This window comes from Lepidochelys olivacea (genome assembly GCF_965140295.1).
Source record: "Lepidochelys olivacea isolate rLepOli2 genome assembly, chromosome: 5".
In the NCBI taxonomy this organism is placed as follows: Eukaryota; Metazoa; Chordata; order Testudines; family Cheloniidae; genus Lepidochelys; species Lepidochelys olivacea.
In genome coordinates, this window is record NC_140415.1 from 30,838,266 (window position 1) to 30,858,350 (window position 20,085).

Genomic DNA, 20,085 nt, shown 5'->3' on the forward strand with positions numbered 1-20,085 from the left:
CTCACCATTTTGGGGCTCCTGGGGATTATGTTTGCTTACTTTGGGACAGGCAAATTATGCGATTGTGCAGACTGTGCTTGCCCTCCTTAAGTACGGAGGATCATTGCTCTGTCTGGTGTGAACAATGCTGCCTCTGTTAAGTGTTGCATTTTGCCTTTACAGATCCAACTTTGAGATCTCAGCCGTCCATGTTATCACCGGCTGAGAGGCTGCAAAGAATCAGGAAGAGGCCATGTAGAAGCAAAGAGGACATGCTGCATGAAGTCATGCAGCACTCCCTTAATGAAAATCAAAAAGTGCTGGAGTGATGGGAGAGTGAAAGGAGGGTCCGCCAGCAGAATGTGGACTGCCGGCACCAAAGCACAGAGCGGCTGATAAGCATCATGGAGCACCAAGCGGACTCGATCCAGGAGCTCGTGGCGGAGCACTACCATGCCCACCCCACCCCCCGCAGCTCTTGTCCCAATACTCTTTCCCTTGTGCCCCCATGTCACCTCCAACCCACTTTCCCCAACATCTGGGTTCTTATTGCCACCAGCTGTCTCCAACACTTGTAGCTTCACCACCCAGCCCTGAAAACTACAACCCTTACCCACTGCACTCAACCCCCATCACCATGCAGTATAGACATCCTGAAGTGCAGCACTCATTGCACAGCACTCCAAACAGGAAGGCTGAGTATGATAACAGGACATACGCAAACCTGTGATTGTACCGTTCCTCACCCCATCCCTTTGCCCTTTGTGTTTCCCAGGCAGTTGTGTTTCTTTTCAATAAATGCATTTTCTTTTCATTAAATGGATTTTTTGGCTTTGAAAACTTTCTTTATTATTGTATAAAGTAAAAGATACCTTCGGAAAGATACCTTGCCCAGGAAAGCAACAGGCACTGGAAGTCGGTGTATCATATGTAGCAAAAACAGATTCCTGCTAACATTGGAACCAATGCACTTCACTCCCGTGCAGGGCACCAAACATTACTGGTGGATTTCAGCCTCAAATTGCTCCTTCAAGGCATCCTAATCCTTGTAGCCCCGCACTTGGCCCCTCTAACAGCCCTGCTCTCTGAGTGTTCAAATTCAGCCTCCAGGTGTTGAACCTCCGAGTTTCATGCCTGAGTGAATCATTCACTCTTCCCTTCACAAATGTTATGGAGGGTATAGCAAGCAGCTATAACCGCGGGGATGCTGTTATCAGCCAGGTCCAGCTTCCCATACAGAGAGCGCCAGCGGCCCTTTAAACGGCCAAAAGCACACTCCACAGTCGTTCTGCACCAGCTCAGCCTGTTGTTGAACCGCTCCTTGTTGCTGTCAAGGCTCCCTGTGTAGGGTTTCTTGAGCCATGGCATTAAAGGGTAAGTGGGGTCTGCAAGGATCACAATGGGCATTTCGACTTCCCCTATGGTGATCATCTGATCTGGGAAAGAAGTCCCAGCTTGCAGCTTCCTGAACAGGCCAGTGTTCCAATAGATGCATGAGTCATGCACCTTTCTGGGCCAGCCTGTGTTAATGTCAGTGACACACTCACGGTGATCCACAAGCGCCTGGAGAACCATAGAAAAATACCCCTTCCGATTAACGTACTTGGAGGCTAGGTGGGCTGGAGCCAGAATTGGAATGTGTGTGCCATCTATTGCCGCTCCGCAGTTAGGGAAACCCATTTGTGCAAAGCCATCCACAATGTCAAGCACGCTACCCGGAGTCACAGTTCTTCTGAGCAGGATGCGATTAATGGCCCTGCAAACTTGCATCAACACGATTCCAACGGTCGACTTCCCCATTCCAAACTGGTTAGCGACCGATTGGTAGCTGTCTGGAGTTGCCAGCTTCCAGATTGCAAAAGCCACCCGCTTCTCCACCATCAGGGCAGCTCTCAATCTCGTGTCCATGCGCTGCAGGGTGGGGACGAGCTCCTCACACTGTCCCATGAAAGTGGCTTTTCTCATCTGAAAGTTCTGCAGCCACTGCTCGTCATCCCAGACTTGCATGACGATGTGATCCCACCACTCAGTGCTCATTTCCCGGAGCACAAAAGTGCCATTCCACGGTGGTGAGCATGTCCATGAATGCCACAAGCAATCTTGTGTCGTATGCGTTACTTGCGTCGATATCATTGTCGGAGTCCTCACTGTCACTTTGGATTTTAAGGAGTAACTCGACTGCCAAATGCGATGTGCTGGTGAGACTCGTCAGCATATTCCTCAGCAGTTTGGGCTCCATTCCCACAGACCGAAAAGGAAGACAGAGCACGCAGTACAAAAAATGTTGAAAGATGGTGCCAATTGTGGACGGAAGCAGAGGGATTGCTTGGATTCAAACTGATGCATCACAGGGCATTGGGACAGCACCCAGAATGCCCCGCACTCCCCACCCCCTTCCCACAGCGCCAGAATGGGAAGAGGTGCTCTGTGGGATAGCTGCCCACAATGCACTGCTCCCAATGCCACTGCAAGTGCCGCAAATGTGGACATGCCAGTGTGCTTGCAGCTGTCAGCGTGGACAGACTGCAGCGTTTTCCCTACTGCACTCTAAGAAGGCTGGTTTAACTCAAAGTGCTCTACATTTGAAAGTATAGCCATGCCCTTATTCTCCCTGCTTCTGCTTTTTTCAAGCCTAAGCTTCTATAGCTTTTCTTCCAAAGTGCCATCTGTGATGCTGGCAGACGAGGTGCCAGCTCATGCCAAGGTCCCTAAGCCTAACTGAACACGGACACATGCATAGCTGGAAACCAATCTGACTCACCTGTGTGTTACTATTGTTAAAATAGATATTAGAGTTCTAAGAATGTATTTAGTCTTTAGACTTTATGAAATGCTTGTATGATGCTGCATGTATTAATCTTACTAATATTATCCGTATTCCGTATCATCGGGTGATATTTAAGTGTTTGCTCTGTAACTATAAAAAGTTTGCTAAGATTGTATACCCCACAGTCAGGAGAGAAGCATTACCAAGTGCGATGTACTAGTTTACCATATCATTTCCTCCCCAACAAAAAAAGGCCCATAAACACCAGACAAACCATCGTGGAACATCAGTGGACAAAAGACTTTGTCGATTGCTTCCCTCGCACCTATGAAGACAGCAGGGGACTGGACTAGATGACCTTTTGAGGTCCCTTCCAGTCCTACGATTTTGATTCTAGGTGCACAAGCACTCATCCCATCACAGTTTGAACGCTGGGGGAAGGGAATAGAAATCCACATTAAGGAGAAATCATCATCACTGTGCTGCTTGGAATTGGGAGAGGGCAATATTTCTAAGCATAAGCCAGGGATCCCCAAGTCGCTTAGTTTGGTTAGCCCTAAAAGACATAATGCTTGCAGACAGAGCAGCTACGATCACCTTTTTAGAATTTCAGACTAACTCATTTGTGTGTATGGTTATCTGCTTTAACCTTGTAAAATAACTAATTTCTTTTTCCTAATTAATAAATCTGTATTCAGTTTATTACAGAATTGGCTACAAGCACAGCCTTTGGCGAGAGAGCTAAAGTGACCTGTGGTAAGTGACTGGCTCGTTGGGATTTGGAGTAACCAGAATATCGTCGTGATTTTTGGTGGAAGGGACCATCTACCACAAAGGCAGGCTTGCATGGGTGGCAAGATAAACTGGAGTGTCCCAGGGGACTGTCTGTTACAGTGCTTGTCAAGTTCACATTTGTTACTTGATTGGTGGAATCTAATACAAAACATTAGGGCTGTTGATTAACTGCAGTTAACTTACATGATTAACTAAAAAAAAAATTAATAGCAATTAAAAAAATTAATCGTGATTAATCGCACTGTTAAACAATAGAATACCAATTGAAATTTATTAAATATTTTTGGAGGTTTCTCTACATTTTCAAATATATTGGATTTAAATTACAAACACAGAATACAAAATGTACAGTTCTCACTTTATATTATTTTTATTACAAATATTTGCATTGTAAAATGATAAGATAGTATTTTTCAATTCACCTCATTCAAGTATTGCAGTGAAATCTCTTTCTAGTGAAAGTGTAACTTACAAATGTAGATTTTTTTTAAAACTTAACTGCACTCAAAAATAAAACAGTGTAAAACTTTAGAGCCTACAAGTCCATGCAGTCGTTGTACTTCTTGTTCAGCCAATTGCTAAGACAAACAAGTTTGTTTACATTTATGAGAGATACTGCTGCCTGCTTCTTATTTACAATGTCACCAGAAAGTGAGAACAGGCATTTGCATGGCACTTTTGCAGACGGTGTTGCAAGGTATTTACGTGCCAGATATGCTAAACACTCGTATGCCCCTTCATGCATGGGCCACCATTCCAGAGGACATGATTCCATGCTGATTATTCTTGTTAAAAAAATACTGCATAAATTAAATGTGTTACTGAATTCCTTGGGGGAGAATTGTATGTTTCCTGTTCTGTTTTACCTGCATTCTGCCATATATTTCATATTATAGTCGTCTCAGACCCAGCACATATTTGTTTTAAAAATACTTTCACAGCAGATTTGACAAAATGCAAAGAAGGTACCAATGTGAGATTTCTAAAAACAGCTACTGCACTTGACCCAAGGTTTAAGAATCTGAAGTGCTGTCCAAAATCTGAGAAGGATGAGGTTTGGAGCATGCTTTCAGTTGTCTTTAAAAGAGCAACACTCTGATGCAGAAACCACAGAATCCGAACCTCCAAAAAAGAAAAATCAACTTTCTGCTGAAGGCATCTATCTCAGATGATGAAAATGAACATGTGTCTGTCCACTCTGCTTTGGACTTTTATCAAACAGAACCCATCATCAGCATGGAATGGTGGTTGAAGCATGAAGGGACACATGAATCTTTAGCGCATCTCGCACGTAAATATCTTGCAACGCTGGCTACAACAGTGGCATGTGAACACCTGTTCTCACTTTCAGGTGACATTGTAAACAAAAAGCGGGCAGCATTATCTCCTGCAAATTGTAACCAAACTTGTTTGTCTGAGCGATTGGCTGAACAAGAAGTAGGAATGAGTGGACTTGTAAGATTTATTGTTTTGTTTTTGAGTGATGTAACCAAAAAAAATAAAAAAAATCTACATTTGTAAGTTACACTTTCACAATAAAGAGATTGCACCCCAGTACTTGTATGAGGTGAACGGAAAAATATTACTTTTAAATAGTTTTTACAGTGCAAGTATTTGTAACAAAAATAATAACATACGGTGAGCACTGCACACTTTGTATTGTGTTGTAATTTAAATCAATATATTTGGAAATGTAGAAAAACATCGAAAAATATTTAAATAAATAGTATTCTATTATTGTTTAACAACGCAATTAATCTCTATTAATATTTTTAATCACTTGACAGCCCTACAAAACATACAACCAGTTTGGGGCTTGTGCCCTGGTTTGTGGCAATCTGCCCTAAGGTTGGCACTCACGTCCATGAGCCTCTTCAGACAGCTTGACACCATCGTTTCAAAAACTGTATTCCACACACAAAGCCATGCAACTTGAGTTCTAACAACAACTGGAAAATGTGGACTAAGAGTGGAAGAATCATGAGATTCCACCCTGAGACAGGAAAGCACAAGAGACCCAACCCCGAAAGGGGACAGAGGTGTAACTAACCCTGTAATTTTAATAAATATATATTAAATAATGGTTTTCTAAAAGCTATACAAGTTTATTTAACTCACATGGGTGTAACCAAGAGTTTTCCCCAATTTCATTTGTTACAAAATAAAACAGAAACTAACAAATGAATAGAAGAACTAGAAGGGAGGTTGAATAAGTCCTTAATTTGTTTTCTAAGAAAATAATTTGCTTTAAATAGCAACTGAACTTTCCATCTCTATCTCAAATCACTTGTGCACTATACTTAGTTTCACAGAGTTGTGGTCAACCTTGCCTTTCCAGCAGGGAAATAAAGTACTGCTTAGAATAAAATTATCTGACAACTAGCAAAACAAAAAGTAGAATGTAAGGTATAAGTTTTTACACAATGAGGGTAATTAACTATTGGGACAATTTACCAAAGGTCACGGTAGACTTTACAAATTAATATTGTCAGTGATAGAAATATAAGTCCTATATTTATTATCTGAGTGTAATATTTAATATTAATAATCTATAATTATGATGCTCACAAATCACTCAGGGAAAGAAGGAAATAAATATTCAACAACATGGTAATGGAACATGCTCCAATGAAGTATTTTATTAATAATGAAATAGAGGAGTGGATCCTTTGGAGAGTTCCTCGGAATCCACAGAAGTCAAAAGTTATTTAAAAGAAAGAACATCTATTCAATGTCTAGTATCTTTCCTGGGCGGTCAAAGGGTTAGAAATTCAGACTCCTAAGAAGGGAAAGAATTAGTGCCTCTTATTGCCCAGCAGCAGATTTCTCCCGATTCACTGATAGGATGATAGCCTCAATGCTGATTAACATGTGTTTAGCTAGAAATCTACTGATTGCAGTATAAGAAAGATTTAAGAGGAAAAGAACAAATCTTTACAGCTCTGACAATGACCCAAAGGACCCTTAGCAAAAGGAAGAATAATTTCTTTTAAAGACTAAATCTTATGAAGAAAAACTGTAAATTTAAGCATATCTTTCAAGTGCACTAATCTGTCAAGCCTGTTGCCATACAGACTAATAAAAAGTGCTCCCCATAATTTATTAGAGGCCAAAAATACTCCTCTTTCAAAAACAGGATTACCTCAACAGAACTCTTGATTCAAAATAAAGTGCTTTGCCAAAAGAACTCTGAAGAGAGAATCCTATTTTTATACTGCATTTAATCTCCCTTAGTCTCATAAGTGTATTTCTCTACAGTTTGAATCAGAAGACATAAAAAACTTGAAAACAAAAAAGTGAAATATCAAAATCCTAAAAATCGTTTTAACACAAACAATTCAGGGAATTTAAGAACTGTTGGTTACAGCAGCAGAGCATATTGACATGCAAGAGAAATTCAGAAGCAATATGATACAGATGCTGCAGAGATATGGCACTCTTGAATTTCAAGGGGAAGGTGCAAGTTACTTCACCGAGGAAGCACATTTTCCTTTTCAAACAAGAGACTAATTCAGGACACTTTAGAAATTATGAAAAATTTGAAAAAGATTGTCGGGGATACTATACTGATTTTTGGAGGAACTAGTTTCCAGTCAGCTTTATTAGTAATTTATTAATTCATAAATTCATCAAAAAATAGTATCTTGGTCTCGAATATGTAGCTTTCATTTAAAATGTCAGTCTGAACCTTGCTTTATATTAAATATGTATTTTGACTCCTTTAACTAAGTTTGGGGGGGAAAATACAAGACGAGGAAAACAAGTCATTTTTAAGCATACTAGTTTTTCCTGATCATAAAAATACAGGTAGATACTGACCTCTGAAGTAACAACTGCCGGAAGTTTCCACTTTGTGGATTAATGGTTAGATGATGAGATAGATAATTACACAGCCGTGCTCCCATGTAGGAAAAATTGGGGACAGATGTGGCCTTCCAAAATAAATTCAGAAAAATAAATTATTATTCACAATAAACGAAAATTAGCTCATTAGGAAATAAAGATTATCTTTCAGTAAAAGCACTTGATCAACACCAATGGATTTCTTAAAAGCTGGCTATATCATAGAGCAGCAGACTAAGCAAAAAGAGAGAACTTCAATAACTTATTTGTAACATGCTTAATTTCAGCAAAGGATTGCTCAGAGTCTAATGGCAATTCAATATCAAACAAGCTTTCCCACACCGTGAAGTTCTGACTTCATAAAAATGCCAACACCCGCCAGCATAAAGGCACTGTAAGAACAGTAAGACAATGGAACAGAGTGCCTAGGGAGGTTGTGAAAGCCCCTTCACTGAAAGTTTTCAAAAGGAGGCTGGATAGCCACGTGTCTTGGATGGATTAGATACAACAAATCCTACATCTTGGCTGGGGGTTAGACAAGATGACCCTTGCTGTCCCTTCTAACCCTATGATTCTGTGTCTCCTAATTCCTCCTCCCCTTCACATCCCAATGCCCAGTTTATTTGCCCACTAGTAATTTATTGTTTACCTAAATGTCAATACTTAGATCAAAGTTCAGAAACCTAAGAATGCTGTGAACATAAAAATAGCCAAAACCTCAACTAAAAATGCTTGTGCATCACTCAACAGGCAAAGCACTTAACACGTGAGAAACAGAGTCAAAACCATTATAAACTAGTCAAGGTTGCAAAACTTTTATTTTCTCCCCGTTCTCCTAAAAAAGACAGTACTTAATTTTGGGAGGAAGGGAGGTCTATTTTTTGAACATTTATATCACTCCGAATTAAATGAGCAAAATATTTGAAAAGCTGTGTTTTTTAACAGTAGAAACATTTTGATCTGTGAATGAAAATCTATTCTAAAAATTGAAAAAGGAAGGACATCAAGATTTTTGTTATTCCTATTAAGGAGCAATATGAAAATTAAAGAGCCCTCTAGAAGCCTGTGAAGAATGGTAACGGGTAAATAACATTGGTGATTAGAAAGAGGGTCATGGCTAGCAGTTACAATCAACAGTCAGATGCTGAAGAGATGGGATTGGGTACAATTGTGAACTGTTAGGAGGGCTTGGTTTGCTGGAGTCTAGAAACTAAACGGAGGTGTGCTGGGTATTTGATAATGTTGCTCTCTATGAAGGCAGCTAGTTCATTTTAAGTCTTCAGTGATGAATTCACATAGATGGTTGTTTCTCTTTCTGAAAGGCAAAGCTAAATGGAAAAGCTATTGTTCAGTAAAACAAACTGACTGTTTAGTGATTAGCAAACATTTGCTTATTAATTCCTGACTCAACGTGCCTAAAACTGAATGAAGGAAGTGGTACAAAACAAATGACTGGACTGAAATAATTAAAACAAATGTTATCAAGAGTTATTCAGGAATGAATAATGGATTCATGCTCTTCTAGGAAGCCATTTTCTTCTGATTCTTCAAAATCAAACATGTCATTGAAATTTTTTCTATTGAAATGAAATAGCAGAAAATTGATTAGTTTGATGCTGCTGCAAGCAATACATTCTCAATACAGGCATCATAGTCAGAACTTCTAGCAACTCTTCAATTTCAGTTTCTTTCAGAAGAAGCTTGCTTGACTGCAACATCCCAAAAATGGTAAATTCTGTGATTATGCCAGACTTGAACTTGATAGGGAAGATACAAAGTTCCTTTATGCTAATATCACCTTCAATGTAGCACAAAATGAATAAGTTAAAAGATAACTTATTGAAGTGTTTGAATAGTGTTGAAACACTTTTCCCTCGATATACTCCACCAGACAAATTTATACTTGTGACTCCACTGCTAAAGACTACAAATAAAGAAAGATAGGAAAGAATTAAGAATCCATACTGACAAGGTAAATTGGTTTGTCAAACAGGATAATCGAATAATGGCTATACGCCATAGAAGAAAAATGCATTCCTACTTAATTATTAATTCTACATCTGAAATTAAAACCACACAGCTTTATGTCCAAAATGCAAAAGATACCATTCAAGAAGGATGAGAAAAATACTGACATGGAGATCTTTACCATTTTCTTAATGAAAATAAAATGTATGGGCATTCAGCACACTATTTAAAACCCATTTAGCAAGTAGCACAACTGTGGAAATTACAAAAAACCCAAACCACTAACTGGTGTAATGGTTGGTTGAAAAAGGAGAAATCATGCCTCAACTTCCCTAAGACACTCTAGATCTCTTAGGAAGATTGTGTGTCTATCCAACAGTGATAATATGATTAAATTTGCACTATTCAGGCCATCGAAACAGCACCCATTTGATATAAGAGGGTATTAAAATTACAAACATAATTGAAAGAGGTTTCAGAGGGATTTGAAAGATTACAGGCTGAAGAAAGTGTTGCAGTTTCACTGGAATCTCATCTGATCTAAGTGAAGAACTGGAACCACACAAGAACAAAATTGAAAATTGATTCTATGGAACTTTTTCAATACTTTGCCAACATGACTGATCCAATCAAGGTCAGAAACGGAACCCAAAACAAAACCGCCTCTTCCCATCCTCAGACCCAAAATGTAGTTAATGCAATGTAATCCTAAATTTTGTCATTCTCTGACATTTAAAAATTGAATATTCAGGTTTCAAGCCCAAATTCTATGTTTCCAAAGGACAGTGTGACAACACCATTGCATCAAAATGGTAGAAAGTTGTAGATGTCAAATCATGGAAGACAGAACTGAATTCAGAACTGACAGGTTTTCTGTTGGTTTTTTTTTTTTTTTTTTTTAAGAAGATCTGTACTTCTGTCTAGTTAGAACAGCTGCAGTTGAGCAAATGCTCATCACACACCGGAATTTATTTATCTGAAATTTTTGTAATAGGTCAGATGCTGAAAAAATTAATTAAGTTGGTAAAAGTATAATTTTATCTAGTATGAGATACAAGAATAATTGTGTGCCTAACTAATTTGTAGATTGGGAAATCAAATATTATATTCTTGTGTTTTACATACAGAACTGCAAGCTTTTCGGTGTGGATACTGTAAGTGCCTTATGTTTAAGATGGAGTCATAACGTATACATTATGCACTGTATCACTTTGGGTGGTTTATCTCCACTGGTTCCTCTACCCCATTTGAGGAAATCACAGCAACTCAAAAACACACACTAAAGCAAAACCTGGTTAATTGTTAAAAAAAAAAAAAAATTAAAATTGTCAGACAATTTTACTCTACGTGAAATCTCCTTGCTACTTCCATATTTATACATGGAAAAAAGTTTTACCTATTTCCTCCCTCCCTCCCTCCCACACAATAAATTTGAGTTTCATACACTAGTTCTCTATTCATGGTGCTCCATAGAGAATTAAAATTGGAGAAATAATAGTGATGCTGCCAAATGAAGCACTGATAAAGGAAGGTTGGATGAACTGTTTGCTTAATTGGAATCAGTCTTTTTGGAAAAATATGAGAAATTTTATACAGGCTAGTCTCCCATATGACTGATCAACCATTCATTCAGCTCAATATTCTTCAAATTATCTCACACATCAGATACCAAAACCACTTTATAAACTTACACCGTCCTGAAATATTTTAAGATCGTTCTCAAATTCTATTTTAAATCTGGATACAATTTTTGTTTCAATCAACATTTGTTATTTTTCACTTTCTGTAACAAGTAGCAATTACAAATGTTGCATGAAATTAAGCCAAAAGCCCTGAAAGAACAATTGATATTAGCTCATTAGCACAGAAAAATTTTTCTAAACCTCTGAGGATAGGACAAGAAGCAATGGGCTTAAATTGCAGCAAGGGTGGTTTAGGTTGGACATTAGGAAAAACTTCCTAACCAACGGTCAGGGTGGTTAAGCATTAGAATAAGTTACCTAGAGAGGTTGTGGAATCTCCATCATTAGGGATTTTTAAGAGCAAGTTGGACAAACATCTGTCAGGGATGGTCTAGATAATACTTAGTCCTGCCTTGAGTGCAGGGGACTGGACTAGAGGACCTCTCGAGGTCCCTTCCAGTTCTATGATTAGCTTAGCAACACAGCTCTTTCCAATGCCTCCCCAATTAGTACATAGTTCAATTCAAGATCTTCATCCTCATATTCATGGCCATCCATGGAACTGGACCTACCTACCTCAGAGATTAGCTCTTTCTTCAATCATGATCTTCCAAAATAGATACATTCCAATGGAAGCATAGAACCTTCAGCCAGTAGAGAAGCATTTCCCAGTGTCAGGCACACAAAGGGATATAGGCAGATCCCTCAATTGTTTTCCAGTCTCAGCTTTTGTTTTTTAAAAAGTAAATCTCTAACTGTTATTAAGAGGAAAACCTTCAAAAATTGACTCAGTTTTAACTGATGAAGCAACGTCTGTCTGAGTTCACAGAGAATATGCAACAATAGCTCTGGGAAGTGTTAACTTGCTCATTGATTGTGATGAAAGGAGGATTCAAAGGAACCTGATGTCATCTTTCATTAATCTCTATTATATGAACTCCAACATATGCCCCTGGCAGCCCTCAAACGCCAAGAAACTAAAAGTGAGCCTCAGAAGGAGGACTACAAGTATCTTTTTCAGTCCCACATATCAGTGAATCTCAAACTAAAGATATATGTACATGGGGGGGGGGGGGGGGGGGGAGAGGAGGAAGGAAGGAAAGGAAGACCCGCAGCAATGAGTCTCAGATCCCGGGTCATTGAGCTTGCACTATGAGACTAAAAACAACAGTGAAGACATTTGGGCTCAGGCCAGAACCTGGAGACCCACCCCTTTTGCAGGTTTCAGAACCCGGACTCCAGCCCCAGCCTGTACACTGCTATTTTTAGCCCTGTAGCAGGAACCTTGCAACCTCCATTGACCCAGGCTCTCAGACTCTCTGTTGTGCTTTTTTTTAATTTATTTTTTTTTTGCAGTGTAGAAAAAGTCTATGCCTAAGTTGCAAGACATTATCAGAGAGCAACAGAGAAATGAATACAGCTGGAAATGGCAGTACAAAAACAAACAAGTGATATTTATCCTCCCACTTGCAGCTATGAAAGAGTAACCCACTTCCAGTCACTATTTTCAATTTACAGGGAAAAAGCTTTGCCAGAAACATCAATCTCACGTATGAATGGGAATATACTATAAAAATATTACATGTACACAGAAATGCTAGTTGATATACGGTGACATGCAGCAATCCTAGAAATCCATTTGCTACAGATTAAACAAACAGAATTTGCGTTTTAAAGAGACTCTTTAGTTGTTGCATTTAAAAAAAATAAAAACATACACAGCAGAACCCGGTACCACCAGCGCGTGCACAAGAATATGGGAAATTGATACTGTCAGCCCTGGGCAGTGGGGCTCCCGCTGTCCGATTTCATTTTAATTTTGGAGAAACACTGATTATGTTTTTTTATCTGAGAAAACTAGGATTCCTGGTGATATGTATCTTACACAACTTAATAAATTCATGCTCTGTAGCAAAACCCTACAACAGAACAATGCTATAAACAGAACAATACACAGGCTACCTGTCGATAGATGAGTTCAACAAGCTCTTGTAATGCTTCATCTGTAGTGACCCAACCATTCAGTGTCTCTGCAAAATGCTCTATTTCAGTTTCAAAACAGCCTGGTTGCTCAGTGAGGTGATTTAAGAAATCCTGTACGTATTCTGTCAGAGTTGGATAGCCATCACCTCCATCTTCAAAAGAGGAATCCTAGAGCAATGAAGTAATACACCTATGGTTAGAGGCTACTTAAAAAGCAATCTAAAATAATACGTGCTAGTATCCTCTCTAGCAGTGGCCAGCACCAGATATTTCCAAGGAAAGTGTAAGAACCCTGCCGTGGGCACCTGTGGGATGATTCTCCTCGCACATTAAATCTCATCCTAATCTCTAATAGTTAGACATTGGTTTAAACCAGGAAGCATGAAGGTTAATATCCCCTCCAAAAATTGTTAGTATTAAGTATTATAAGGCTGAATATTCTTATTATCCATATAAATTTCCAAGCCTTTTCTGAATCTTGCTAAGCTCTTGGCCTCAATGACTTCCTATAGCAATGAGTCCCACAAACAACATTTTTTAACAGTCTCCCAAAAACATTTTATGTTTTCCCCTTAACTTGTTTTAAAATTAAATAGAAATATTTATCTGGTTCAATTTTACAGGACTATACATTATCTAAATTAAGTTGACAAATAGTTGATAAGTTATAGACCCTACTGAAGGGACCAAACTGATTCAAGAGTACTTTGGGGAACTGTGACTTTGTAAAGACTCCTTCATACCATATAAGATGACAAATCCCTTCTATAGTGAGTTAACAAAAAATTATTGAAACACAATTGTCAATTTTAAATAATATCTGAGCAACACTAAACTTGACAATGATTTTACACAAATTATTATTATATGTAATGCTTAATTAACAAATCCTTACACTGCTTGCTAGGTATTGTATTTCTACATTAAGAAGTATCGCAGTCTTTAATAATCCAGTAAACTATCATGTGATTATGTGAAAAAAAATTAAGTATTCTAAAATAAAGTAAAATTCTTCTTTCCCATAACTGCTGAGTTACTGCATAGCAACCACTATTCACATTAGGCAGGTACAGAAGAACAGGTGTAGATTCAAACAGCATCCTTGAAATCTGCTTCCACAGTCAGAGGGGAGTGCAGACACAGCAACAAGTAAAAGCAACAGCTGACAATCAGAAGCAGCAGCTATTGGGATGTACTGGACACCCTCATTTGGCATAAAGATGAAGGACTTGGAGATGGGAGGAAGGTAACAATTCATCTTGGAGAAGTAGGAGGATAAAACTGAATTCATTTTTTGAGGGTGGCCTCAAGCTTCAGTTAGCTTAGACGTGTCCCTGCATTAATACGCCCCCTCTGTAGTTTAAAGGATAACTTCTGTACCACATCCATCATATACAGCTCTAGTGTACTATAGTTTTGAGGGAATTATGTCTGAGGACACTGGGTACCAAATGGGAGGGAAAAATGCATTATACGTATTACTACTACCAATATAGGACCAGCATGGTGGCACCTGATACACAGAAGGACCAATTGTTTGTTTTAGAGAGAGATAGAGAAACAGATGAAAAGCTGTGTGTCAAATCCTTGGCTGCAAGTCTGTCCCACCCTTAGTAAGCGGGGGGGGGGGGGGGGGGGGGAGGGAAGAGAGAGAGAGAGATAAGGGTTGGGAGGGGAGAGAAAAATGCTTTTGTTCCCTCAGATATAGTGAACACTGTCCCCCACATATTTCATAGAATCATAGGGTTGGAAGGGACCTCAGGAGATCATCTAATCCAACCCCCTGCTCAAAGCAGGACCAATCCCCAATTTTTGCCCCAGATCCCTAAATGGCCCCCTCAAGGATTGAACTCAAAACCCTGGGTTTCGCAGGCCAATGCTCAAACCACTGAACTATATTTCTTTGCTTCCCCGCAGAAAAATGACTTTCTGATGGGGAAGCAAAGGGAAAATGCAAGAGTGGTCATGTGCCCTACCCCAGCAGTGTGGGTTCCTGCTTTTGGGTTCCTGGAGTAGGCAGCGGAGAGATAAATCACCACTGGGGGCGGGGAGCGGGGCTGAGGACGCCCTGGCTGGTGGCTCCTAGCCTGTGTGGGTAGAGCTGGGTTGGGGAAGGACAGAACTTGCTCTTCCCCTGCAAAGAGCAGCTGGGGCTGGGTCAGACCCGCCCCCAGAAACCTCCCCCCGGCTGCAGGAAGCTCTGAACACTCACAAATCTGTTCATCTGGACTCCCCATACAGAAACACCCCACCCACCAAGCTCCCCAAAACCTCCCAACTCCACCGAGCCTCACACCCTCCTGCACCCAGAGCCCCCCTGCACCCAGAAAAAGGCTGTTTCTGATTGTCCCTCTGTAAAACCCATGACCTTTTTTTTTTTTTTTTTTTAAAAAGAGGAAGATAATACAGAAGTACTAACAAAAAGAAACACAGTCCAAAAATTAACTCTGGAACTTAGCACACTGAAATAGATTTGCCATCAGCAGCTTCTTACATTCACATAGCATCTTATCCTGAAGGACTCCAAATGGCTTTATAAATTTAAATATAAGCGATACAAGAATCACTTCAGTTATCTCTGAACTACAGCAGCTATTTAACAGTGCACAGCAACACTATGCTGCAGATAAGACTATGAAGCTAATACTGTAAGTGAAAGCACTGGGAGACTTTTAGGCACAAAGTAATTATGCAATTTGAATTTGATCTGAATAAGAGTTCAACTGCTTACTTTTGCAAAAAAGTATAAGGGAATCTTTAATGAACTGAAATCAACAATCCTTTGGTTGTAAGTGTCATCTGATCAAATCATTAAACATCTTAAAATTAATTCTCATATGAGAAACACTCACATATATTAAACAGGAGATACACAGTTTTCTATCCTACACCAATTATGCAGTCTGCTTTGAAGTACTGCACCTTTTGATTTACGTATTTCAAATTAATATATCTTTAGAAAGCAAAGTATTCTTGCTTCCATTTATACTTCTGTCCTGGTCCTTATGTCATGCAAAATGGGTACCAGCATTTTAAACAGGAGCATCATATCAAAAAACCATTAACATTAATCAATATGTAGGACATGACAAATTGGAACAAAGAAGGCAACATTTATGTGCCTTCACCATGCTCTGGAGGGACCACTTTTTTCAGGGAAGGTTTAGCTCAATCTCCATCCCTACTCCTTTGTCTTCAGAAACTGACAAACGATACTACTTGCTACCCCTTGTATTCAGCTTACTGGTTATTAGGCGATGGAACGTCTGACAGCAATAGTTGCTCCAAATACAAGCTTCCGATTTAGAGGTGACGGACCCTATACCCATTACAATCAGTTCTCTTTCCCCATATTTTAATATAGCTCGTGTTAAAATTGGAATATGATTAGAAATTGGAAGCTACCAACCACAGATGTCACATAAATTTAGTTTCATCCATGTACAAAAAGTTTTTACCCTGTTAGCCAGTTAAACACATCAGCATTTATATGTTACAAGTGATGTTAAAGGATCATATTTAAAATCCAGTTTTTATTTCTCCACCTGTTTCTCAAAACATAGTTTCTCAGTATAATATAAAAATAATTGTCCCACCATTTACAAAATAACAGCATTGAAGTTTGAGGGTTGGTTGTTCAGACAATGCCATTGGAATGCTAAATGATCTGAGTGATTATCATGGAATAAATGGAAAGAAAGACTCCAAGAATTCTCACATGCCTCCCCAGGACTGGAATTATTACAGAGGTAACACTCAAGACAATAGCGTAGATGGTCAGAGAGGTTCACCTTGCATTATACTTATAAGCTGGTCATGAAGAAGCATTGCAGTCTCAGGAAGAGACTGCCTGCTGGGATATTGGTCAAATCAATTTGTAGTGTAATCAAGAAGGAATGAAGTTATCTGGGACAGAAAATCAACCCACAACAAAGACTTTTGCGTATTCTGTAATATTCATTCAGATCACCTAACATTCCAATTTACTGCCGCAGGAAGTGGACCTCCGGCATGGCTGAAGTTGGTGGGGGTAATCTAGTGCTTTCAAACCTGTAACATCTCACACCAAAAAATTATGAGAAAAAATAAACAGTTTGAACCCAGTTAGATACCAAAGACAGAATATTAAACACTTACTGTAAAACTAGGATTATATCCCGACGGATAAAACTCAGGTGCATTCACTGACAATTTTGACATTGCCACTGGTGCCACAACCAACTGAGGTTTAGCCATTGCTGATCCACAATCGTGAGCTGCAATTTTATCTTGTGATACAGGGGGGACTTTTGTCTGTGGCATATGTTCTGTAAAGATTTTAAAAGCCATCATTATACGTTAACACCTCAATCCTAGAATTTATCAAAGTTCTGTAATTTCACACAAGGAAAAAACATACAATGGAATTCATATTCTTGGGGGATGGAAGAGAAAACAAGATGACTTCAGGAGTTACACATAAAGTAACCTGCAGAGAACTTTTTAAAATTTGTATTGTGCTCTTAAGGCCTAAAAGGTTTTTAGTTTTAAGAGATTTTTTGTTTACCTGGTATTTCTAAGAAATGTCAAGTCTGGTCTTCACTGGTTTTGCTAGAAAACTTGTAAGGATCTCAGATTTTTGTGATTTCTTGTACCTTAACTAAAACAGGAGAAGGCTCTGAATCTTTAGCAAACATTATTTTCTCCCAAATGTTTTAACAAGACACTTCTATACAATTTGACTAAAAATCTCTTCTCTTTTCAGTTGCTCAATTTTCAGTTTCTTATGATGTCATAATGTAGGCTTTGATAAAAACACTTATGCACCGGCTTAAGTTTACTACCTTAAGTAGGCTTATTTACTGCAATAGGCCTAGTCATGGTAGTAAAGCATATACATAAGTGTTTGCAGGATCCAAGCCTTAAATAGTTCTCTAATCACCACAAAAATTTCCAGAGTAGACAGGATCTGAATTTCTAACCTTAAAAACAAAAACAAAACAACACAAAAAAACCACTTTGTTTTTAACAAAACACATTTTAGGCCTTTTTTATACTTTGGAAAGAAGCGAAAACCTCTTTTCTTTTTTTGCAGGTCCCCTTTAAGACAATTATACAAAAAATCTGAAACTACAAAAATCATCATTTCTAAATTACAGATGTCTGAAGAAACATTTGGCTAATCTTTTGGATTTCTCAACTTTTTTTAAAGTAATTCTTCTAAGACTGGTTTCAGAGTAACAGCCGTGTTAGTCTGTATTCGCAAAAAGAAAAAAGAAAAAAAAAAAGTGAAGTGAGCTGTAGCTCACGAAAGCTTATGCTCAAATAAATTGGTTAGTCTCTAAGGTGCCACAAGTACTCCTTTTCTTCTAAGACTGTCATTTATTGACAAATACTATGAAAATTGCTGAATTTATATTTTAACAGACACCCCCTCCCATTCACCCTGTTGTAAGTCATTGCCTGAACAGATCAAGCGATATTTCTTGTTTTAAAAAGTTATCTGCGTTTTCACATGTATTTTTATATCTTTGTTATCTTTAGCTAGCTGAGCTATGGAAGTAAAAAATTTGATACCTAGTATTGTTTCTTTGTTATCTGCTTCAGTAAACTATTTTTACAGAAAAAAATTTGCTTTAGAAGAGAGCTGAGGAGGGAACCATTTATGAAAGGTTGAGCTACAGACCTCACAATCTGCTGCCAAATAAAAGAGACGTGTGGATGGATAGAAAACACAGACGAGGATGGTCAGGGGAAGCCTGTGGCGATAATATAATGCAACATCACATCTAACAACCTGGGTACAGGCGCCAGCGAGATGGTTACAGCGCCCTGGGGGGACCTGGCTCTGTTCTGTTGGGGGTGGGGGGGCACTCGGCTGTATCATGGGCTGTTAGGTCGCCGCTCGGTCAGGGCCCCTGGGCGAGGGGCGCAGGGCAGCTCGCCACTGGGACGAGACGTGGGTCTCGGGGCCTCTGCTATGGTGCCCCTCGAAGAGCAGGGCGCGCGGCGGGCAGGACGGCGTCCCAGCGAGCAGGAGAAGGAGCGGGCTCCAGTGACCGGTACGGGAGCGGGTTCCCTGGGGTTTCCCCGGGGCTGCGGCGCCCCAGAGCTGGGGGAGGGGAGTCCCGGTGCCCGGTAACTGAGGAGGAGGAAGGGTTTCCCCGGGGCTCCGTTGCCCGGTGGCGGGCAGTACCTGCGTTTCCGGTGCCCGGCGGCGCTGTCTTAGGCGGCCGAAGCGGCTCCTGCTGCTGCAGGAAGCCCGGCTTGTGCTGCGTTTCGGCGGCCCCCGAGCTGTGGAAGCCGCTGCCTGCGAGACGGGCCCCGCTGCTCCCGCTCTCCGCGGCGCCGGATCCGCTCAGCAGGGCGCCGCCGCCACCTCGGCCCCGGCCCCGGCCCTGGCCCTGGCCTCGGCCGGCACCAGGAGCCCGGTCGAAGCAATCCGACATGCTCGAGCCGGGTCGCTCAAGCGCTGAGGGGAGGGAGCGAGGGGCCGGGCCCGAGGCAGCTCCCGCGGGCCGCTTCCCTCCCTCACGGCGGCTTCGGCAGCCCTGAGCCCTTCACTTTCAGTTTCATCCCACACTGGGCGGCGGCTCACAGCGCCCCCGAGCGGCCGGGAGGCCTCCCACCGCTCCGTCACCATAGTAACCCGGACCCCGCCGAGGGTCGGGGTGCGCGGCTAGGGCGGGCGGGGCAGGGGGAAGCGAGCCCCGACCCGGTGTCCCTAGGAGGAGCGTCTAACGGGCATTAAATAGCTCAGAATTCTCCCCACCTCACGGCACGGGGAATGGGTTGGGGCAGGGTGGTGGCGTGGGAGTGGGGTCCAGCCATGACCCAACTCTCCTGGGGAGCAGGGGGCAGCTTCAAGGAAGGGCCAGCTCCCTGCCAGCTGAACCCATTCATAAGAACAGGGCTGGATTTAGGGGCATGCCATGCACGCGACCGCCTGTGGTGCAGAGCTTGGGGGTGCCGGGCTTCGGGTGCTGTTTTTGTTGTTAGTGACAAAAGGGAAAATAGACTGAGGTAAAATGTTTCAGATCATAGGCGCCAACTTCTGCTGGCGCCGGTGTGTGCTAGACCCCCCCCCCA

At 40.7% G+C, this 20,085-nt stretch overlaps 1 protein-coding gene across 2 annotated transcripts in view; it reads right to left on the minus strand.

Moving 5' to 3' along the window:
- PAIP1 (poly(A) binding protein interacting protein 1) overlaps positions 1-19,572 on the minus strand; it is a 45,072-nt gene extending 25,500 nt beyond the window's left edge. The window contains exons 1-4 of one of the 2 annotated variants that reach the window (XM_084629154.1): positions 19,193-19,572; positions 17,155-17,324; positions 12,997-13,185; positions 7,361-7,473 (exon numbers count right to left, since the gene is read on the minus strand). In XM_084629154.1, coding sequence (XP_084485280.1) covers positions 7,361-7,473; positions 12,997-13,185; positions 17,155-17,324; positions 19,193-19,445 — 725 coding nt within the window. In that variant the 5' untranslated portion in view covers positions 19,446-19,572. Of the gene's footprint in view, positions 1-7,360; positions 7,474-12,996; positions 13,186-17,154; positions 17,325-17,563; positions 17,640-19,192 lie in introns of those variants that run through there. The other variant, XM_084629155.1, reaches the window with a different exon arrangement.
- Positions 19,573-20,085: the final 513 nt, after the last annotated feature.